Below are 24,739 nucleotides of genomic sequence, written 5' to 3' on the forward strand. Positions count from 1 at the left end.
GCCTGGATTTAGGTGAAGTATGTGTGAGATAAAGCAAAGAAAGAAAAGGAATAAAGCATCTCAATCTCCTGACTTAGAAAAACAATACATAGTAAGTGAGCCAAAGAGTTGTGAATTTTCTGAATGATTACAGGCCATCATTTTCTGTTGCATTCCTTATAGCTGTGACATTGTGTCTTTATCGCTTTGTCACCTCATCCTGGTCCATTCATCACTCCTCTGTTGCATCCTGCCTTGTAACATCCTGTAACATGATCTACGTTCCAGTCAGTATATTAAATGAACACCTCTTGATATTACTAGCATATTAAAATATTATTAATCTTGACTGGGAAAAGACTTCTGAGAAATCAATCCAGGATCTCACAGCTTTTTTCAAGTCTCTCCAGCAGAAGGTTCATGATGATGATGCATAGGGCAAACATACAGTAGATACATGCTACAGCTTGTAACCAAGTCAGGTTTTTATTCTCTGACCAGGATCTGTACTGTAGGTAAAGGTGAGTCTAGTTTGTATGGGATTCAAGGATATTAAATGGGATAATAATCTTTGAGCTAGCTTAGCAGTTGCTAAGATACTTCAGCCTAAAACTCATGGAGCTGAGGTAGTCATACAGACGATTGGATTGTGGCACTCTTGTGATTGTATGTTCTTAAAATCATTCTTATGTATAGATTTATATAAGATATGATGCTCCCTTTTCAATTACTCCCTTTTATTTTCTTTAAGAATATATGCTAGAAATCCCCATCTTAATAGAAATACTCTACTATCATACTCATATATGATAAAGAAAGCTACTTAATCCTAATCTATTTAATCCAAATGCATTGGAATTCAAAAAGCCCCCGAAAACTATACAATAACCCCGACAAGGCTCCAAGAGCATGCAAATATACCAAAACACTAAAAAATGTGTTACAGGCAATTCCAAAGAGAGTATTAATGTTACAGTCCCTTGTTTTATTGGCGATGACTTTCTCAGTTCCTCACCTAGCATACCAATTTCCACTTGGAAGCGTTTCAAAAATGTGACAGAAGGGATATCTCGACACCTCCATATCCTCCACATGACAGTGTAATTCCCTTTACCCCGCGGCCATGTCTGCAAAACTCAGACAGTTTACATGCTCATGTATCTATGCTCTAGTGAGAGAATAGGGAGTTGCCAGGAGTTTGCGTATTCGGTGTGATATTACAGTACATACAACGGTTAACCCATTCATTACCTACAGCTCTCAGGACTAGCAATTTTCTGAACTTTGCATTATTAGTTCAAGCTAACACTGTCTCTATATATATAAAACAGTAATTTCTTCACAGTTATGATATAAAACCAGTGTGTCAGGGCTTGTTCGGGTCATTTCAGTACAGGTAGGTGCTGTAGACTGTAAGGTGTTTAGGGACCTTCCTGGAGAAGGGAGCTGTTACTGCGTCTGCCATTGGGGAAGGGTGAAAATGGTCATGCACAATGCTGGTGGTATTTACGGTTGTTACCCTATGATGTTTTTTTTTCAGAGACCTGACTATATTCTGTAACATCTTGCCCTCCAAGATTGCTGCACAAATAGTTCACATTCCCGTACTGCAAACTGATTACATGTCAGATTTGAGTAATACACTGTATATATGTATATATGAAACTTTAATTGTGAAACAATATCACAGTTAAGGTCTATACAATATCCTAAAAAAGCTTAGTTTTAATAGTAAAGAGTGCTCTGGTAAAGATCGCTGTTTAAAATGTCGCACTAAATTCCTCTCCTAGGTGTTTAATTAGGTTGAGATCTGGTGATTGTGAAGGCCATGGCATGTATGATGTATATCAGTTTCACCCTCAGCAAACTATTCAGCAAATCTTCATGTCCTGTCGATGGGGAGAGACCACGAGCATCAGGATAGAAATGTTTCGTCAAAATCAGATCAGTCAAAATAAGCTGAAGTGATTTTTCCCTCTAAAGGGACCAGTAGAGCCAAACTATCTAATCAGAATGCCTCTAAAGTGTAACAGCTACTGTTGTTATCTCCCATCAGTATAGACACCAAAGAAACTGTATTGGCATTTGTCTATATTGTGTAATTGTAGAGTTATGAAGTAGGTGTGTAATTATGTCTTTATCCATGGTTCCCAAATATAGGACTCATACTCATGATAATATGGTCCTATTTACTAGTGAATATTTGTTGCTGTCTTTCAGAGAACTACTATCCAAGTCACTCAACAGCAATACAATAAACTTTTTTATTGGTCACATACACAACCATACTAAGTTATGTTTATTTGTCACATATACATTACCGCACAGTGAAAATCTTTCTTCACATATCCCATCCTTGGATTGGGGTCAGAGCACAGGGTCAGCCATGACCATGGAGGGTTAGGGGCCTTGCTCAAGGGCCCAACAGAGGCAGCTTGGTGGTGCTGGGACTTGAATCCTGAACTTCTAGTCTTCCAGAGCCTTAACCACTTGAGCTACCATTGCCCCAAAGCTTACATCACCTGGTATAACCAGGAAAGCTACCATCTAAGTATTCCCAGTGTGGTATGGCTGTAAGCAAGAGACACTCACTACCACATGCTTTTTCTGACTGTCCTTGTCATAAAAAATAGAATAACGTTGTTATAAGGTGTATGAAAGATATGAGAGTGACTTCTGACGGAAAAAGGTTACTGTTTTTAATTTTTTGTCAGCTGTTTACACTCATGTTCCTAATATGCTATCATTGTGGATCAACCTCTGGAAAAAGTCAACAGTGCAACTTTTTAACACTCTATGAAGGCTGAATGTTTAATGAGCTATGATTAGATTCATAACATGTTCTAATGCATTTAGGCACAATGTTATGATTATTTCTGAAAAGACATTATAACAATCCTTCATAATGCATTTATTACTTAACAGTCAGCATTATAACGAAACATTATATCACTAACACCAAAGAAAATCAGCCCGTCTTTGGTCTCTGAATTTTAGTATGTCATTACTCAGTAATAGAATTGAATAGAATAATATTATAATAATGTGTCTGGATAAATATTAAGGTCAAGTTTTAAGTATCCTAAAGTACTCATACTTGTGCATTTAATTGGTCATGTGGAGGTATATGTCTAACTGTCATTCCAGCGTCATTTACCCGTTAAGTACCTGCTTTAGTTTCTAATATTTTCCTTATATAGTTATCTAAGAGATGTAGACATATAAGAGATATTAATGCAAGTTTTATAGCGATATAATAAGTTAAATAATTTCACATTGATGTGACAAATTAAAGTAAAAGTGGTATAGGAAGGTGCTTGGTCATCACAAGCCACCGGAATAGTTTCAGTGTCTTATGGCCTGGATTCTCAGGAACAATTCAGAAACAATGCACATCCTTCTTCTAAAAGATTTTTTGATGATGATGATGATGAAGGTGGTAAAGAGCGCTATTTAAAATGTTGCTCTAAATTCCTCTCCCAGGTGTTTAATTAGGTTGAGATCCGGTGTTTGTGAAAGGCCGTGGCATGTGATTGATTTTCATTTCACCCTCAGGAAACCATTCAGCAAGTCCTCATGTCCTGTTCATATGGACAGGGTCATCCTGGAAGAGACCACGAGCATCAGGATAGAAATGTTTTATCATAAGTCAGATCCGTCAAAAGAACTTGAAGTGATTTTTCCCTCTAAAGGGATACGTAGAGCCAAATCCAAATGGGATCTCCCATAGGTATACACACCAAGGCAACTGTACTGGCATTTCTCTATATTGTGTAATTGTAGAGTTATGAAATAGGTGTGTAATTATGTCTGTAGCCATGGTTCCCAAATTTAGGGCTCACAATGATATGAAAAAAAAAAAACGAACTAAAGATGTTGATAGTAAAATGATGTCCATAGAGCGGAGATGAGATAGGTGCTATCACATGATAACAAGCTCTCTAAAATCAAAGATAACACAACGAGGAAGTCTGAGGATTTGCATTGTGCTGCCATGTGTCGGTGTTTTGCACTTTTTATTTATCTTGCTGTAGCAGGATCTATGGGGACTATTCTGAAAAGATGCCAATCTTTAGAATCTCTTAAATGCATAAGCCTCTGAATAGACATCCGTAAGTGTCTCACATTATCGTGATCACACTTTGCCACTTGGCATGCTGTGTTTTTCCTATTCACGTTGTGGTCGTATTGCAGTTTCCTTCCTTTTGAGCTGGCCTTTTTATACCTGACTGCTCTAATTGAAACGCATTAAAAGTGTCAATATGATATAAACTCAAGGCTTTCTGGCATGTTTGGCATCAAGTGAATGAAGCACACAATGTACCTACTCATGGATTTCCTTGACATAAAGAAGAGTGTTTGCTTGTGGTAATTAACTCCGCTTCCTCAAAAGGCTCAGTGATATTGTGCATGTTTGTGTTTGGATAAGGGAGTAGAATCAGTGTTGTTTCATACCACACAAGTGGGTACGGCTTTTATAACGCGCAGTCCCTGTGTGCAGAAAAAAACGACTCGGGTTTGTTCGTGCTAGACATGCGTTTGTTTGGTTACTACGTCTAGACACAGCTGGTTCGGGGTGGGCATGTTCGAGCGACACACCTTATGCCTTGCATCTGCATGACTTGCGGAAAAGTGCAGACAGACTGAGGATAGATTTAACTATTAATGCATAATGAGAAAGCCACTTAAAGGAAGCTTTCAATTGTTCTGCCCTTCCTGTGGTGCTTTCCTTGTATGTTATGAATATGGGAAGGTATTGAAGGATGTTACAGACCCCACACGAAAGAGTTCCATGGAAAAACAGTGCAATATTTGCATTTATGTCATGGAAAAACACAGTTAAAAAGAAAGACACTAAAGGCTGCCTGGATGATAAAGTAAGAGCATTTGCTTAATGAAACAACCTCCATAAACCACAATCTGTTTATCTTTCAAGAATGAGTTAAAAATGTCCGGCTATTAGTCAAGCAGCCACAGGCAAATATTAAAGTTAATTACGTGAAAGGTGCAACACTACATCTAAACAGACAGACGTACTGATGGATGGATGGATGGATGGATGGATGGATGGATGGATAGATAGATAGATAGATAGATAGATAGATAGATAGATAGATAGATAGATAGATAGATAGATAGATAGATAGATAGATAGATACTGCTCGCAACCTTGGGGTCACCATGGACCATCAACTGTCCTTTTTCTCCCATGTTGTTAACACTGGTGTTGGTTTCTTCAGTACAATATCAGAAGGATTCGGCCATTTTTACCCAAACAGGCTGCTCAGGTGCTTGTTCAGTCTCTGGTCATTTCAAGACTGGACTACTGCAACTCTCTATCAGATTCTATCAGTTTGACAAATCCAAGAATGGACCAGCACCCTTTTAGCTCAAAGTTCTTATTACTCCTCACACTGCACCTTGCTTCCTCCAATCTTCTAGCACTGCTCAACAGGTCCTACCACCTCTTAAGGTACAAGGTCGATACTCATCGAGGCTCTTCTCTGTTCTGATCTTCCCCTAGATGTCTGAACAGCCGAGTTACTGACCGTCTTTCATCCAAACGATGGATGAAAACCTACCTCTTCCTGAAACACTTAAACTAGCTCTTACTTCCCTGTTTATTCTCTGTTTTGTAGGCTGATGGTATTCTAAGTCTGTGACCTATTGAACCAGTGTTCATTTATTCAATGATAGACACTTCTATGCACTTTTGTATGACGCTGTGGATAAGGGCATATGCCAAATGCCAGAAATGTTAATGTAATGTAAATAGATAGATAGATAAATACAAAGTCTATAACCATGTCAAGGGCTGTGCAGCCAATCAAAAACAATCTCCCATAATCCTCTCTAGGTTAATTACATGATGAAGACAGGTAGCATTACCACTTTATTGCTCCAGGTTGAATCCTGAGCTCAGGTTATTGTCTGTCTGTGTGGAGTTTCTGTGCCTGATCTGTCCCCCTATTCGTGAGGATTTCCTCAAGGTTCCCCAAAAAGCCAAGGATCTGTGATATAGCCGATTCTGTATTTATACAGAGTTGTATGTATAGAAGGAAATGTTTTTAGCATTCAGGACAGAGAGCTGTCTGCAGGAGTGGAAGTCCTGATGAATGTAACAATTTTATGTTACTATTTATTTAGCTAACCTGCTAAAGAAAATGAGCATGGATGTATTTTGAATTCAATAGCAGCATTAGTCCGACTTTTCGAATGTGCATTAAAAAAAATCTGATTACAATGAGAACATGTTTCGAGTAAAAACAGCTAAAGAACCAAAATAGCCATACACACACACACACACACACTCATCCAGCTGCCGATTGTGCCTTGAAGACCACTGCAGTTTCTGGACTTTGGCAAATTCCTATTCTCATGCCAAAGTAGGGTGTTTATTCATTTTCAGCAGACATATAAAAGATTGTTCCCAGTTTGAGAAACAATCAACAACACTCAACGCAAAGAAAACAAGCCAAAGACATTTCTGACCTGCATTTTCCAAGACACTTGTCCAGATTAAGGAGGAAATTTGGAATGAAAGATGCAGGCATACACACATAATTGTTTTTGGGATTCAACAAACAAATGACACAAACCATCCATGGTTCATGTGGGACCCAATGGAGTGTCAAACAGCTAATTTGCACAACTGATTATGTGTTTGAAATGCTGGATATACAAGGTGGAAGAGGATCGGGTGCATCAAACAACCGTGTGTTTGGTTTAAACCTAATGAATTATGACATAAGTAGATGATGAACAAACAGATGTATTTTGCTCGGAGGCAGACCGCCGTTATAGCACCGAGCACAGTTTGATAGCTTGCTCACATGGGTGGCATTGCTTTGTCACAACGTATAAGCAACATCAGCTTTAACTTTGCTGCACTGAAACCAGATGTGAATTAACTCATACCAGGCAATGTTTTCTTCAAAGAGGACCAAAAGCATAGGAAAGCTGCTAAAGCCAGGGAATAAATGATGAGCTGAACAGCACACTAGTTCTGGCATATCCTCTTGAGCGAAACATAAGGGTTTATAATGGTTTCATATTCCAGCATATTAAAGATGCAAATGTAATTAATTAAAGCCGCAACGAATAAACAAAGTCAACATTGCTTTGAAGACATTTAAATTCTGCAAAGAAAGAAAATTCCCAAAAACACAAATAAAGACTCAGACTAAATTAAGCATTATACAATATTCTACTTGTTAAAACATCAGAACAGTTTTAGTAGATGGTTTTATTTCTTTATATGGCTTTTATCTAGATTGAATGCTTTTGGAGCTATGTGATTAATAAAGAAACTGATACACAGGAATGTAAAATAAATAAAAATAAAAAAATACAAGCACTGTAACACTTCGATTGTGACCGATGACCTAAAATAATATTTTTTTAACTTAGTTGAGACATATAAAAGAAAATAAACATAATAGTTTATACTGTTAGAATAATCAACAATACGTTGCAGCCTAATGCAAAACCGAGTTAGCATTAACACCAGAATCTAATTTTATTTAATTTAATTTACTTTTAACTTATTTCTCTAAACTAACAAATGCTAACAATTTATTTATAATTAAAGAACAATCAACAATCCAAGAACAGTTAAAGAACAACTCATGACTTATATGTAAGATATAAAAAGCCATTCCCTCACTTTTTTTCTGAAGACCCTGAAGAACCTGAAGACTTTTCCTTGTCGGAAAAGTTAAAAATAAAGTTTTACAGACCGCTAAAGACATTGAAGACTTCCAAAAGTGTAAATATCTCTATACAGAAAACCCTATCAAGAATTACAGTGTTTATAACCTGTGGATCTGATGTGGCACATATGGCATCGAATATAGAAGTGCATTAATATAAACCAGGCAGCCAGCTCTACTGTCAAAGATGCTGATGTGGGAAATTTATCAACAGCTTGTCACCAATCAGAATCAAGCTTTCAATATCACCTTCCAGTTGGTTTTACTGAGTAATTCATAGCAGAAATCTAACAATGAGCTGTAAAATACTAAATACTATACAGTTAAAATGATTCACTCTAGCCTGTTGTGTAAGCAGACAGTATTTAAAGTGCCTGATCTAGCAGCGGGAAAACTTAATCAGCAGTCCAGTAATGTAGGCACTAACTTAGCCAGCCTATGTTCAGGAAACATTTATAAAGCAAGCAACAGCCCATCAGGCCAAAGCATCCACACAGCCTGCTTTGTTAAGGTGTTGTATCAACACATGACTCCCCTCTCTCAACTTGCTTCCTCTTTGGGCCCCAACAACAGGAGATTGGTGTCAACAAGGAATTCTGCCTTATGTATGTTTCACTCGTAAAAACAAGTCACACACAGTGGCCCAGCGAGGCATTTACAGTCCCATCGAGTCTTATAAACCGCAATCCAGTGATCCAGCATTAACCCCAAAATTACTAACATATCACCATGTGCTAGTGGTAACTAGCTTGTATTGAACAGAATGTTAAGTCCATGAGCCTGTTTTTCCTTCATCACAATGTGCGCTACACATGTCCATTAGCTGTTTTCCAGCTTTGAAAAGATGCATGCAATTTTCGGGAGAACTTTACAAACTGGTATGCACGCTGATACCAGAGTGAGTATAATTTACCAAGTATACTCACTTACCATGTGAGAATTATCCTATAACTAAATATATCTAATATACTATTCTGTGAAATGATTTTTTAATGTAATTTTTCCCAATTTCAGGTCAGATTTCTATCCTTGGGGAAAGATAAAATGATGTCAGTTCTTACAAATGGTAACAGAACTTTGAGGAAACATTGTGTGTAAGTAGTGGGCAGTGATGACCTGGCTGATTATGCATGATGACACAACAGTTTCCGGGAGGCGTAGGCTGGCTCTGTCGGCAAGTGAGGAAATCTGTTCTTTGGTACACATATTTTGTTTACACTACCTTCACTACTACTGACACCTGATTCATAACACGATAATAAGAGCACTCACGTAAGTAGCAGCTCGTAAACAGAATGGCTTCAATAACAATTTTTGACTCATTTGCATTTGTCACATAAACATTTAATAGATGTACAAAATGAGTCGCACCACTGCGACGAATTTGGTGAAGAATGTCCTAGATAAAGTAATAGCGCTAACCCACATTCTGTACTATTGGAGGAGCTTGTCGATGAGTTTGGACCACCAATATTTCCAGCCCTTTTACATTCTCAGTTCTGTGCATTTTGGGGTTCGTGCTTCATTGTAGACCAGAGGTTTTCAATATGGTTCAAATGGTACCATAAGTAAGGGTGGTTTTCTTAAGCACTATTCCCGCTTGCTAATTTCCTTAACAAATACCAATAGCAATCATGACCATGGCCCTACATGGGTAACCACTAGTTCCCCACAACTTCAAGCTCATCTTCTGGCCATTCTCATCAAGTTGAGTGCCCCAGGTGGCTATACTCAATTGTAAAACAAACCTTCCAGAGTGTTTTCCTTCAAAACTAGTGAAGGCCATATATCAAAATTGTCACTGTAACAAATCCCCTTCCACACATGGTGCATTTCCCAGTGCAACTAGTACAGCTTGTTCAATATTAGTGTGACATGTGCTTTTATTTTGCATCCTGTTCCAATTCCTGGTTCTGGCTCTGCCTCTGAACCTTATTTCCTTCTCACGCACCTCATTTTCATTCATTAACTCTGTGTGTTTAAGAACACATTTCCTGACAGTTCAGGGTGAGGTTTTGTTATTTCATTCTGATTTCGTCCTTCTTCCCGTTTTATGTTTTGTTTTGTTTTTTCAGCTTTACTCTGTTTGCATAATTGACTGACCATTTTCGCTATGTCTTATGTTTGTTCGTTTAGAAATTTTGCTATCCACTATATCCACCTAATTCCTGAAATTGTTATTTACAAGGGTTTCTAACATGATCTTGTCAGACATTAACATACAGACATCTCTTCTTATGGTTGAGATGGTTACTCTTGGATCTTATGGTTACTCTTTATGGAGTGCTGCCCAAAGCACACAAACAGCTGGTCAGTAACCCATGAACTGTCAGTCATTTCCACCTGAGAGCTTCACAGTCCTCACTGGAGGTGGTCTGGCATATTCTGGTGACCAGACTAGACCGATGAAAGCATGGGTTTGGCCTTAGCGTGACATGTTTTATGTCCGGTTCCCAATACAGAAACTTGTACATGTGACCAACAGTGCATGCAATTCACCGCCTGCTGTCAACATCCCTGCCAGAGTTAGAAAGACTGCATATTGGCATTGTGTGGCCACACTCTACATGCATAATCGTGAAAGCTCTGCCTTCTGTCAAAAAGACTCTCACAGCCCATGTGTCATGCAGCCTGCCCTTGTGTCAGATGACTCTTCACATAGTTGACTTTCAAATCTAGAAATGTAAGATCAAGACCTCTGTCTGGCACTTCACATGATGTTGGGACAATCCACATAGCACCTAGTCACCCAGGTAAAGGAACTATGCACAAATCCTGGTTGCTAAAGCTAATCCAAAGGGAATCACTAAGACTGTCAATCAAGCAGGGGAACCGGCTTTGCTTCACACCGAGTGGAATGTGGAAACACTGTGAACTTGATCATGTGCACATCTATGGTTACAAACCAATTGTCAAGGCTTCTGCCTATTTCTGTCTTTTGTCTTCCCAGTGAGCCCTATCTGTTACTTGCTTTACTGTGCTGGAAAAACAAGTGGTATTTACCTAGCCCTAGGAATGCTATGCATTTTGCTAAACAGGATTTTGCTGCAGTTGTGTCAAGGCTCTGCAAAGGTCTGTTGCCAATGTGTCTGTTTCATACTATTTGGGCATTGATCATGTCCATCACTTCACTGTATGCTTATCCAAATAATTAACAACAATGGGAAAGTGTAAGGTCAAGGTCACAAGGTGAGGACTTTGCCATTGGAACACTGCACTAGTTCCATAGGTTAACATTGATAAGCACTGATATTGTGTCCCAAAGACATCTGTATTGATTTGGATTAATATTTGGGGTCATTATATTTATGTCAAAGGTCTTCCTTCCAAAGCGCTTCAATCTAATACTTGATAAACCACAAAAACAACTTAAACAGTTTATATAGTTGTGTCTCATGTTTATATTTGACAATTATTTCTGATGGCAATAATTATGAAACTGATTATATAAAAGAGAAATGATGTGGATGAAAGCCTGAACATGGGGGACACAAGGACAAAGACAGATAGAATTCATCAGTTCACCTCCTTAACTTTGATGAACTGACCTCAGACTTGCCCCTCTTACTGCATTACTAATAAGAACACTAATAAGAGGCTGAAATACTCGTCTTGACTGTGACTACTCACCTGGAAGACTCAGACACACACAGTTCATCCATAGGATTAAGCTAAGAAGGTCAGTTAACAGGAAGGTCAGTTCGCCCCTTGCCGTAGGCTGACATAGAATGGGAAATAATTTGGCAGTGGAAGCAAAAACAACCGCTCTGAGTCAAAGACGTAATGTTTTAGTTTTTGCAAACAGATAAGTGAGGTCAATCACACTGCTACTTCCATCACTAAAATATCCAAAGAAAAACAGAACTGATGATCCCAATGAGGCAAAGCAAGGATATGTATGGCCACTTTAGCTAGCTTTAAGATATTTGATTATGGATTTGAGACTTCCTCTTTGACTTTGGTGACTAATACAATGTTATTTCAAGCTCATAGAACTGATGGTGAATCCTGTTTAGCTGAGAGATGACACTGGGATAATGATTAAAGGAATCTGAATTGTCCCTAAGCCTGAAAAGGGAAAAGCATTTTATCTGTCCTTTTAATGCTGTAATAGGAATACAACTGCAGTATATTACCTCCATATTAGGAGTGTAATGTGATGCCACTATCTGTATCTGTATCTCTATCTGTTTAGTGTATTTGGCTTTCAGCCTGAAGTGGTTATGGCACAACCTGATAAAGGGCTTTTATTAAATATGAAGTATACCATTATGTCCTCAGAAAATACCCAGAGCTGAAAACACCTTCACTGTCATTGTGGTGTTTATGATTCTGGTTCTGATTGCTTGTCAAACTCAGCTCCATCAAAGAAGAGATGTGTAAAAGTGGTGTAGCTGAGTTCATCCTGCTCACACAGTTACTCTTGTACCAATTTATGATATAGCCTAGAAAGTTAGTTTGTTCCACTTGTTGTTGTTGTTTGGCTGCTCCCATTCGGAGTCGCCACAGCAGATCCACATATTTTGATTTGGCACAGATTTTGTGCCGGATACCCTTCATGATGCAACCCTCCCATTTTATCCAGGCTTGGGATCAGGACCGAGAGTTAACTCCTTAGTGGCTGGGTTGGTTCCCTGCCCAGAAATCGAATCCTGGATGCAGCAGTGAAAGAGTGAGATCCTGACGCTGGACCACCAGGGAATTAGCTGATTCTATTTCATAACATATAAAGAAAGTACTTGCATAATTACTATAATTAGCATAATCCACAAGGTCCCTGACCAGGCAGTTACTAAGAATGAACGAATGAATGAATACTGAATTCATAGTGCAGAACTACTAGAGTTATGTCATTTCTCTAGATTTCTTGAGCTTAATATTTGACTGTTTACCCACACGAAAGGAAAAACCTCCCATCATTTACATCTCTGTAATCCTGTTCCCGAAAAATAGTGCACGTCTGTAATTGTATGAGTTTATAACACATTATCTGCAATCTAAATGACACATCCTTAAAAAAGTGAAAATGAGCAAGATGTCAGCTAGCCGAACGATTTTACTTGAAGCTTCTTTGCTGTAATCAGAGCCACACCGGAGGAGGCTGGGTGTGACTGTCAGATGCAGCCACAATAACTGATATCACTTTTCTCACTCTCTACCCAGTGACTCATGTTTGTTAGCCTGTGACATAACCGGTATCACCATTGAACGTCAGCACTGGCTTCCTGAATGGCACCCTGGGATGACAGCTACTGTTTGTGGCACCAAAGGTGGTCGGACACAAGGTTGGTGATGGAAGATGTTTTGTGCGAACTTTGCGAGTCGACTCATTAATGAAAAGCCACATTTCATAATATTATGTTGAGCCCAGCAGGTCTCATCATTGAGTGACCTACTCTGCAGACTTAGAAGCACTAGAGAGTTTTGGAGTCATTCAAATACACAAGACATGCCTTATCATGAGAAGATCGCGAGGAACATAGTTTTAGTTCAATCATTTCGGAAACCAGTGTGATGTTGCATTGCATTGTAGGATTGATCGTCCATGTTGTTAGGTCACACTCTTTCACATTATCTTTCCTCACATAAACATAGGATGTAAACAGTCTATATTGGTTTGGTTTTGATAAATAAACACTGCATAACATTTGGAGCTGGGGTAGAGCTCCAAACATACAGAAAATCATATGGATAAACATTTTTCAGGAGAGTCAAGAGAATGCATATGAATCATATTTTCATTATCTCATGATCAATATGATGTTATCTTATCTGTTAAAGCTTAAATGATGTTCTCAAGCTATGGAAATATAAATATATATGTATCTATGTAAGCAAGTTAGTTCCTGTTATAACATACATTATAGGAGCTATAAATGAAATGAAACAGCCTTTATTTGTCACATATACATTACAGCACAGTGAAATTCTTTCTTCGCATATCCCATCCTTGGAGGTTGGGGTCAGAGCGCAGCCAACAGTGGCAATTTCCTTACCAGTCTCTCTCAGAAGGTAATAAAATGCAGCTTGCCATGATATTAAGAGACAGCAAGTCACAAAGCCCTTTGTTCTGAAGACTTTCCCATGTCAGAAAACTGCTACAGCTTTCCCTCTAACAGTACTGCTGCTGGAGCTACACCACATCTACACCGAAATCATCTGTTTATGTGTAGCATCCATCATGCAATACCATTACTGAGTTGTTACTATAAAAATAATAAAATTATAGTGAGAATTAATATATACTCATGATTTGTGTGATTTGCACTACACTCAGAGCTACTGTTATGGACAAGGAATCAACACCTTCTGCTCAATCAGAATCAAGAATTCAACAACAATGTGTAAGTTGATGTGCAGTAACAAAATAATGACTTTTTATTACATAGAAATTTGTCTTGAAGTTTGTTATGAAAGTTTGTAGTAGTAGTAGCAGCAGTAGTACTAAAAGTAGTAGTAGTATTAGCAGTAGTAGTAGTAGTAGTACTAAAAGTAGTAGTAGTAGTAGAGGTAGTAGTAGTAGTAGTAGTACTAAAAGTAGTAGTAGTAGTAGTAACAGTACTAAAAGTAGTAGTAGTATTAGCAGTAGTAGAAGTATTAGCAGTAGTAGTAGTACTAAAAGTAGTAGTAGTAGTAATAGTAGTACTAAAAGTAGTAGTAGTAGCAGTACTAAAAGTAGTAGTAGTAGCAGTAGTAGTAGTATTAGCAGTAGTAGAAGTAGTAGTAGTAGAAGTAGTACAGTAGCAGTAGTAGTAGTACTAAAAGTAGTAGTAGTAGTAGTAGTAATAGTAGTACTAAAAGTAGTAGTAGTAGTAGTAGTAATAGTAGTACTAAAAGTAGTAGTAGTAGAAGGAGTAGTAGTAGTAGCAGTAGTAGTAGAAGCAGTACTAAAAGTAGTAGTAGCAGTAGTAGTAGTCGTTCTGAAAGTAGTAGTAGTATTAGCAGTAGTAGTAGTATAAAAGTAGTAGTGGTAGTAGAAGTAATATTACTAAAAGTAGTAGTAGTAGAAGCAGTAGTAGTAGTAATAACAGTACTATAAGCAGCTTCAGTAGTCGTAACAGATGTAACAGTAGAAGTAGTAACAGTAATAGTACTTCTAGTAACAGCAGTAGTAGTAGCAGTACTAGAAGTAACAGTAGTAGTAGTAGTAGTAGTAGTAGCAGTTGTAGTAACAGTAGTAATAGTACTAGATGCAGCAGCAGTCATAAGAGATAGTAGTAGTAGTAGTAACACTAGAAGTAGTAGCATTAGTAGTAGTACCATATGTAATAGCAGCAGCAGCAATAGTAGTAGTAGAACTAGTAACATAGTAGTAGTAGCAGTAGTAGTAGTAGCATTAGTAGTAGTAGTAGTAGTAGCATCAGTAGTAGTAGAACTAGTAACATAGTAGTAGTAGCAGTAGCAGTAGTAGTAGTAGTAGTAGTAGTAGCATCAGTAGTAGTAACATATGTAATAGTAGTAGTAGCAGTACTAGTTTTGGTAGTAGTAACAATAGCAGTAATATTAGCAGTAGCAGCTGCAGTAGTAGTAACAAAAGTAATAGTAGTAGTAACAGTAGTAGAATTAATAGTAGTATTTTCAGTATTAGCGAGCTACCAGCACTCTACTGGTACTGGAGTACTGTCATGGTAATAGATGGAGATAAATGGAAGTAGTTTGACCTTCAACTACTAGAGCTTATGAGTTTTATTAGGTGCTTTAGTCAATTCAAATTCCTAAATGGTTAACAGCTGGATGTTTCTTGATGTTAGAGGATTTTAACTTGCCAGCGTCAGACCATCACATTAATCCTCGATTGTTACTTGGAGTACTCTCCGCCTTAAGCGATCCACCTCTTTCTAAGGTTTCCTCAGCGTATACACAGACCATTACTCAGACAGCCCACGTCATCCCGTGTTTACGCAATCAGCTCTCGCTCTGGAGAGGACTAACGGGGGGAGTACCTCTTACACTGTCAACATCAGCTCTTATTGCATGGCAACAACACACCACAGCCTGAGAAATGCACAGTTCCCATTGCTCAGTCCAAACACTTCAGAGTGTGTGTACATGTGGGAGCCAGCGACCTATGGTGGAGGAGGTTCAGAGAGGAAAATGGTGCTAAGGCCCAGGAAGGTCTCTGAGTGCTATATTTGGTATGGAAAGTTACCGTACCTCTGGGACAGAACGGGCAGCTGGTGAATCTTGGTGGTTGGCAAGGATGAGGAAGGGGAGTGTGCAGAGCTGAGGGTGCTGCAGGGCCAAATGGAGCTCAGATCGGCAAGCTTCCATCTCCTCATCGGAAACAGTACTGTCAAGAACAAATACCACTCCTTGGGAGCCTTGGTAGTAGCGGCTCCAGTACTTCTTGATATTGTCTGCCCCTATGATGAAAAAAAAACATATTGTGTAACCCACAAACCTTGTTTTTTCATTTCATTTATACAGATGTCTAGATTTGTGAGACTAATTTTAAGGAAATATCATTTATTAGCATTAATTACCGCCACACTCTGACTGTGTCTGCTGCAAATTAGAAACCTGTGATTAGTGGCTCTGAGCATGAAATTAACTATGGCATATTTTTCTACATTCTCACAATGGGAATATGAATATAATGCGTAAACCTCTTCACTAACAGCCCGAGTAGTATAAACACGCATTTGCAGGTTTACATAGACAATATTTGGGTATAGCCTACAACCATTTGAAAGAAGGCAAACAGCCAACTTGCATGATTGATTTGGCTAGCCTATAAGGTGAACAAGGCTAGGCAAGCCGAGTTTTTGCCAGAGCACAGAGAAGTTGTGTGAGAGACAGGTGTTAGACAGGTGTGTCAGACAACGTCGTAAAAGGAGAGATCTGAGTTTATCTTCATTGAAGCACAGGCAGAGAGAGCTCAGAACAACGGCGTAAGGATATCCCTCACTCCCGATGCACAAATGATCAGGACATTGATAAAAGTTGATATCTGGACAGTGATTTAAGTTCTGATGAGACTTGGGATGGAAACAAAAACAGGTCGAGAACAGAAAACAATATCAAAGAGGGTGGAGAGAGCATCAAGAGTCCTGAGCTCCAGCTGAACTTTTTAGCACCTGCAGCTTGTTGTACTGGCTGAACCTAAGCTCTATTATAGTGTAGTTTGCACATGAATTGGGCAAGACATTTGAGTTTACTGGCTGCTAAAAAGTTCTAAGTTTCAACCGAGTGTTAAGTTCCAATTTAGATTTAGGATTTAATCCCTAGTAAAAAGTCATTCATTTGTATACAGTACAGCACTTTTAACAATGGACATTGTCTCAAAGCAGCTTTAGTAACATAGGGGGAAAAATTATAAAGTTATAAAAATGATAAAATTATAAAGGAAAAACTCCCTGAGATGATATGAGGAAGAAACCTTGAGAGGAACCATACTCAGATAGGAACCTCATCCTCATTTGGGTGACACTGGACAGTAAGTAATGAAACTGTATGATTTCTGGACATGTCATTTTTGTATCAATTTTTATTTTATGTATTTCCATGTGTGGCATAAAATAATGTTGCCAAAATACTATTAATTTTGTTGCACAACAGCAGAACAGAACAAACCTGCTACCTTTACGGCAGTTTCTTATATACATATGAATAAAACAATCCCAAAGTGGAACACTATAGCAAGATTGCCACCGAGGTTTCCACCATGTTGTGAGGTCCAGCTCTGAGAAAAGAGGAAATGGAACTGAAACCCTATAAATATGTGGAATAACTTGGCAAATCCCAGGAATTCCTCTATTTTCTTCGCATTTCTATGGATTTGTGCCATGAGCATGCAGCTTTCATCTGCTGCTTCTCATATTCACTCTTTCCGTCTGATCATTTATGCAATAGAAAAAACAACGCTGTTCAAACAGGATGCAAAAAAACAGCTGGTTTCACCCACTAGAGGTAGCAATAGTCCAGAATACTAGAGCATCTGGAAAGAGCGTGGGCAGTAGCACAGGTGTCTGGAAAGGTGTTAACATTATCTTCAACATCGGTTTTTGTCACTCAGGGTAGAATTAAATATGACAAGCCAAGTCTAACAAGCCTACGATAAAACAGAAAGAGATTGTCAAGCGGTGAGAAAGAGTCAAAAGTCAGACACAGAAACAGCTAGACTGGGAGAGAAATCTGTGAATTTACAGAAATGTCTATAATTTAAGAACACGGGAAGGTGATAATGAAAGATAATCCAGGGAGACGTTAAAAACAAAGGCAAAGCCCTGGCAGAGGCAGGTGAGGATAAGAGAGTGAGAATACTTTATATAGCTAATGCTAACCTAATTTAATTAGGAGTAAAGAGTGATAGAAAGTGTTTATCATGCTAAAATAAACCAAACAATAGTCTTACAGTCGTGAAAAATCATGGGCTGGGGTGTGGTGTGTGTTGGGGTGGGGTGGGATGGGGTGGGGGTTGTTGGTGGATGTGTTGGGTTTGAAATAGTTTCATGATGCATTTCTCTCAATTCATTATCTTTTCCAGGTGGATCCCGTCAGACTGAGCTTTGATTTGTTACCATCCAGCAAGTTCAGATTTAGAAAATGGAGTTTGAGGCATAGGGTATGCATTATTAAGATGAGCAACAGATGAGAGCTCCAACAACACAGAGAGAAAGACAGATAGATAAAGTGGGGGGGGGTGGAGACAGAGAGAGAGAGAGAGAGAGAGACTGTATTCAAACTGTTTAGCATGTGTCAAAATCATCCCCTCCAACCCTCTGTTCTTTCTTTCTTTCTTTCTTTCTTTTATCCCTATTCATACTATTTATTTTGTAATATAGACAGACAGTCAGACAGATAGAAAGACAGACAGACAGACAGATAGAAAGACAGACAGACAGATAGATAGATAGATAGATAGATAGATAGATAGATAGATAGATAGATAGATAGACAGACAGACAGACAGACAGACAGACAGACAGATAGATAGATAGATAGATAGATAGACAGACAGACAGACAGACAGACAGACAGACAGACAGACAGGCAGATAGATAGATAGACAGACAGACAGATATATAGATAAACAGACAGACAGACAGACAGATAGATAGATAGATAGATAGATAGATAGATAGATAGATAGATAGATAGACAGACAGACAGACAGACAGACAGACAGATAGATAGATAGATAGATAGATAGATAGATAGATAGATAGATAGATAGATAGATAGATAGATAGATAAACAGAGACAGACAGACAGATAGATAGATAGATAGATAGATAGATAGATAGATAGATAGATAGATAGATAGATAGATAGATAGACAGACAGATAGATAGATAGACAGATAAACAGACAGATAGATAGATAGACAGATAGATAGATAGACAGACAGACAGACAGACAGACAGATAGATAGATAGATAGATAGATAGATAGATAGATAGATAGATAGATAGATAGATAGATAGATAAACAGACAGACAGACAGACAGACAGATAGATAGATAGATAGATAGATAGATAGATAGATAGATAGATAGATAGATAGATAGATCATGTGGCAGCAGAAGTATGCATAAAAACATGCAGATGCAGGTCAAGAGCTTCAATCCAGACTACAGTAAAAATGTGATCTCAGTGACTTTGACCATGGCAAGACCGTTGGCTCCAAATTGGCTGGTTTAAGTATTTCAGAAACTGCTGATCTCCTGGGATTTTCACACAACAGTCTGTAGATTGTGAAATGGTGTGAAAAACAAAAAACATCCAGTCAGCAGCGGTTCTGTGCGCAGAATTGTTTAGAGCTGACAGAAAGGCTGTGAAGGTTCCCGAAACTCAAATCACCACTCTTACCAACCACTGTGAGCAAAAAAAAGCACCACAGAATGTGGGAATGTGCAAAACCTTGAGGGGATAAGCTTCAGCAGCAGAACACCAGGAAACTGAGGTTTCAGGGAATACAGACTCACCACAGCTGGACAGCTGACATTCACATTGTGAAAGGTCAGAGAGGCAGACACATCAAAAAATGCAAAAATGAAGAAAATACAGAACATTACAAAGAAAGACAAATAAATAAAAACTAAGGTGCTAGGATTCATTTAACCTTCCATTAACCATGCCACTTTTGTCCTCCTGGGTCAATATTGTCCCAGTCTTGTTTAACTGTTTTTAAAACATAAAATCGATAAAATTATCACCCAATTCTGTGTTATTCCTTTAAATTTAACATCATTTACACTCATTACCACAAAATGTGCAATTTCCTTTTGTCCTACATGGTCAATAGACATCATTTACATGAAATAAAATTGATTTCTGATCTAGAAAACCGGTCAAATTTGATCCCAAGGACAACAGGAGGGTTAAAGACATTAAGTAGGAGCACTAAACTTACATGACAGATAGCAAGAAAAGGGTGACACCAATTACCCAAGGTGATAAGAGTTAACAAGCACAGGAAGCAGAGACCAAATATGGAAAGTTCTCCATGAATAAGTTAAAAGCTTTAGAAATAAAAGCTAGGTGGATGGAATATAATGAAAGAAAAGAAAACATGTCCATAATTCGATTTTTTCTTATTTTTAAAATCACTTTATTTGGTAGTCACAAAAACATTTAGTCAGTTTTCTCTCATTCACCATTCATCATGATCACCATTCAAACCAAATAATTTTTAAGCAGGCTGCCATAGCCACAAGTATATTTTCTATACACAAAACATTTTTTGTTCCCCTCTGAGGCCTGAAAAGCCAGAGCAGCAGTGACAGGCTCCAGACAATAAATAAACGTCATCACAGTAACCACTGGAGGCATTGGTGTGTGTATAAAAACATCTGTAACCGGCTTTGACCTCACCTACTGGAAGATCTTTATATCATGTTCAACATACATTTCTGTCTCTGACCAAATTTGGTCAGGCTTCCCCTTGGTGGTCCCGTGTTCTGGGTTTCAGTTGTTTTTGTTTTAAGGGTGCTGATGTTTCTGTTGTGCTTTAGTTGGGCCTCAAGTCAACATACACAGCGCACCTGTTCTGTCCCCTGCATCCCACAAAACACATAAATCACACTGACTGCGGTCACTACTAACATTCGCATTCTCAGCCTGGAGGGGTTTTTTTTAGCTCTTGAAGACACCAAAAATAAGCATCTTCTAGGAAGATGTCTAGACCATGAAAGTGCATGCACATGTTATTGATATTTTAGCTGCTCTGGTAGTAAAAAGAAAATTAATATTAAAATATTAATTTCCTTTTTTCTTCTGCATCCTGATATACTGTACATCTTGACCACTAGTATTATAAGGAAATACAACATTCTTGATATTTTCTCCTCTGCTCCTTAACAGGCCCTTCTGCCAAACATGCAAACAAATGTAGCCATATTTATGTGCTGGATAAACAGTTCCTAAAGCTGTATGAGTTCTTAGCTTTGATTTTTCTACAGGACATAAGAGTGGCATTAATCTCTATTCATGTCCAAAAAAATCATTGACTTAATATGCTGATGAGATTTGAGTTCAACTCTTGGAGTAGGAAAGAAGAACGCAGAGCTTATTAGAGCAACACAACAGACCTAGATAAAAATATTGATAGTGTAAGTACATGTTCACGTTACCTCCAAGTTCCTTCACATTCAGTACTGCGTTGGGGAAAGCCACTGCCTTGATGCTGAAACCTAAAAGAGATGACATGGTAAAATTTACATTGTGAAATAAGTAAAAAAAGCCTTTGGACTATCACCAACGTTGGCATAAAGCTCCTGATAATTAGAGAGATCAGATGAAGAAAAGCAGTGTCGCACTGTCACATATCAACTGGTGAAGGAAAGATTTACTCAGTCACACCACTAACCTCATGTTCATTTCAAAACAATACATGCCGAGCCAAGGAGGATGCACATTCGGGAATGATTAACACAACTCAAAACACATGATCTTGAGCCCACTTTGACTTTACACCGGAGTTTCTAAGGCGGGTTTCATCAAGTTCACAGCAGGTGATAGTAAATGTGTCATGCAAGACTTAAGAGGTTTAGTCAACATCTTACAGTAAAGGGCAGCATTTGCAATATGATGTCACTGAACCAAGTCAGCATGTCATAGTGACCCGTCTCTAATACTGCTGGTGAAAAGGGTTTGATCCTGAGCTAAGGTTATTGGTCAGCATGGAATTTCACATGTTCTTCTGTTCGTCTGGGTTCCATAGTTTCCTCCCAGCTGCCCAAAGATGGATTGGCTACTGTAAACCCTCAATGTGAATGCATGTGTGCATTGTGCTACACTATATTGCCAAAAGTATTCGCTCACCCATCCAAATAATCAGAATCAGGTGTTCCAATCACTTCCATGGCCACAGGTGTATAAAATCAAGCACCTAGGCATGCAGACTGTTTTTACAAACATTTGTGAAAGAATGGGTCGCTCTCAGGAGCTCAGTGAATTCCAGCGTGGAACTGTGATAGGATGCCACCTGTGTAACAAATCCAGTCGTGAAATTTCCTTGCTCCTAAATATTCCACAGTCAACTGTCAGCTGTATTATAAGAACGTGGAAGTGTTTGGGAACGACAGCAACTCAGCCACGAAATGGTAGGCCACATAAACTGACGGAGCGGGGTCAGCGGATGCTGAGGCGCATAGTGCGAAGAAGTCGCCAACTTTCTGCAGAGTCAATCGCTACAGACCTGCAAACTTCATGTGGCCTTCAGATTAGCTCAAGAACAGTGCGCAGAGAGCTTCATGGAATGGGTTTCCATGGCCGAGCAGCTGCATCCAAGCCATACATCACCAAGTGCAATGCAAAGCGTCGGATGCAGTGGTGTAAAGCATGCCGCCACTGGACTCTAGAGCAGTGGAGACGCGTTCTCTGGAGTGACGAATCGCGCTTCTCCATCTGGCAATCTGATGGACGAGTCTGGGTTTGGCGGTTGCCAGGAGAACGGTACTTGTCTGACTGCATTGTGCCAAGTGTAAAGTTTGGTGGAGGGTGGATTATGGTGTGGGGTTGTTTTTCAGGAGCTGGGCTTGGCCCCTTAGTTCCAGTGAAAGGAACTCTGAATGCTTCAGCATACCAAGACATTTTGGACAATTCCATGCTCCCAACTTTGTGGGAACAGTTTGGAGATGGCCCCTTCCTCTTCCAACATGACTGTGCACCAGTGCACAAAGCAAGGTCCATAAAGACATGGATGACAGAGTCTGGTGTGGATGAACTTGACTGGCCTGCACAGAGTCCTGACCTCAACCTGATAGAACACCTTTGGGATGAATTAGAGCGGAGACTGAGAGCCAGGCCTTCTCGACCAACATCAGTGTGTGACCTCACAAACGCGCTTCTGGAAGAATGGTCAAAAATTCCCATAAACACACTCCTAAACCTTGTGGACAGCCTTCCCAGAAGAGTTGAAGCTGTTATAGCTGCAAAGGGTGGACCGACCTCATATTGAACAATATGGATTAGGAATGGGATGTCACTAAAGTTCATATGTGAGTCAAGGCAGGTGAGCGAATACTTTTGGCAATATATTGTATATGATGGTCTGATATTCTATCCAGAGTGTATTCCAGTTTCACACGCAACCATGAAGGAGCCTGGAGCTACCATCACCATTACCTGAAGTCACCATCACCATCACCCGGAAGCTACCATCACAATTATCCTGAAGTCACCATTACCATCACCCGGAAGCAACCGTCACCATCACCCTGGAGCCACCATCACCATCACCCTGAAGCCACCATCACCATCATCCTGGAGCCACCATAACCATCACCCTGAAGCCACCATCACCATTATTCTGAAGACACCATCACCGCTATTCCCGAGCCACTATCACCATCACCCTTGAGCCACGATCACCATCACCCTCAAGCCACAATTGCCATCACCCTGGAGCCATCATCACCATTACCCTGGAGCCACCATCAACCTGGAGCCATGATCACCATGAACGTTGCAAAACTCAGGAAGGACTCATGCTGTCTGTTATAAGAATGACAGGGTTGATGAAGCTGGATTACACCATCCTGTCAGTAATAATCACCATCCCTTGTCATGAGAGAGAAAGTGCATGTGGCGAAAAGCAGATGTGCCACAACTCATGTGCAAACACAAATAGATGAAAGCTCTGCATGTCAACAGACACTTAAATCTTTCAAGTAAAGCAATGATGTTGAGCATGATGCTGAGGTGGCTGGTTAAACACCAAGCTAATATTAAGGTCTGTTGAGTTGGAGACAAAAGTGTGTCAAAGGTGCATTTATAAATGCTACAGGAGTACAAGATTGTCTCTATATGTTACATCCAAAACGTGCTTCATAAATTTACTGAGAGACATTGGGGCACCAGTTCAAAATAAGTAGCTGAGGGTTATAGTGTTTGGTTTATATTACAAGGCTGAGACATGGGAATGGTATGTGTATTAAAGTGAATGTGTTTGCCCTGTAGTGGTGGAGTAGTGTTTGTCACCAGGGTTGTACCCCCAAGTGTCCCCCCGTGGGAAAGTAGAGAACTTTTAAAGCTGTTTTAATGTACATCATTTCAAACCCTACAGCAACTGTACGATGAAATTTATATGATCAATTCACTTATCTCATATTAATAGTACATGACTAGCATCTATTTATGAAGTGTTCTATGGTGAGTGACTTAAAACTTTACCTGCAGTGGGTACAATTCCATCGAGACCTTCGCTGCAGAGCCGGGAAATGAGACTGGTTTTGCCAGCACCGCTGAGTCCAATACACACCACATCATACTCTGGTCTAGGAGAGGGAGGACCTCTACAGCACAGCTTTCGGAAACACTAATGAGCAAAAAGAGAGAGAAACAAATAGTAAATGTTCATGTCAGATATCAGAATAGAGGGAAAGTGTGATCTCTGTGACTTTAACCGTGGCTTGGTTGTTTGTACCAGATGGGCTGGTTTGTGTATTTTTGGAAAGTGCTGATCTCCTGGGATAAGACTCAAGACATAGAATGTCAAGACATAGAATTTGCATAGAATGGTGTACAAAAAACATTTTGTTTGTGGAAGACTGAAACACCTTGTTAATGAAAGAGAGTTGAAGACTGGGAAAAGTCCAGGTGAT

At 39.2% G+C, this 24,739-nt stretch overlaps 1 protein-coding gene across 1 annotated transcript in view; it reads right to left on the reverse strand.

Moving 5' to 3' along the window:
- arl15a (ADP-ribosylation factor-like 15a) overlaps positions 1 to 24,739 on the reverse strand; it is a 79,580-nt gene that overhangs the window by 31,068 nt on the left and 23,773 nt on the right. The window contains exons 2-4 of the mRNA XM_058375083.1: positions 24,309 to 24,453; positions 21,266 to 21,325; positions 15,846 to 16,054 (exon numbers count right to left, since the gene is read on the reverse strand). Coding sequence (XP_058231066.1) covers positions 15,846 to 16,054; positions 21,266 to 21,325; positions 24,309 to 24,453 — 414 coding nt within the window. The remainder of the gene's footprint in view (positions 1 to 15,845; positions 16,055 to 21,265; positions 21,326 to 24,308; positions 24,454 to 24,739) is intronic.

The sequence above is a fragment of the Hemibagrus wyckioides genome, linkage group LG22, assembly GCF_019097595.1.
Source record: "Hemibagrus wyckioides isolate EC202008001 linkage group LG22, SWU_Hwy_1.0, whole genome shotgun sequence".
Classification (NCBI taxonomy): domain Eukaryota; kingdom Metazoa; phylum Chordata; class Actinopteri; order Siluriformes; family Bagridae; genus Hemibagrus; species Hemibagrus wyckioides.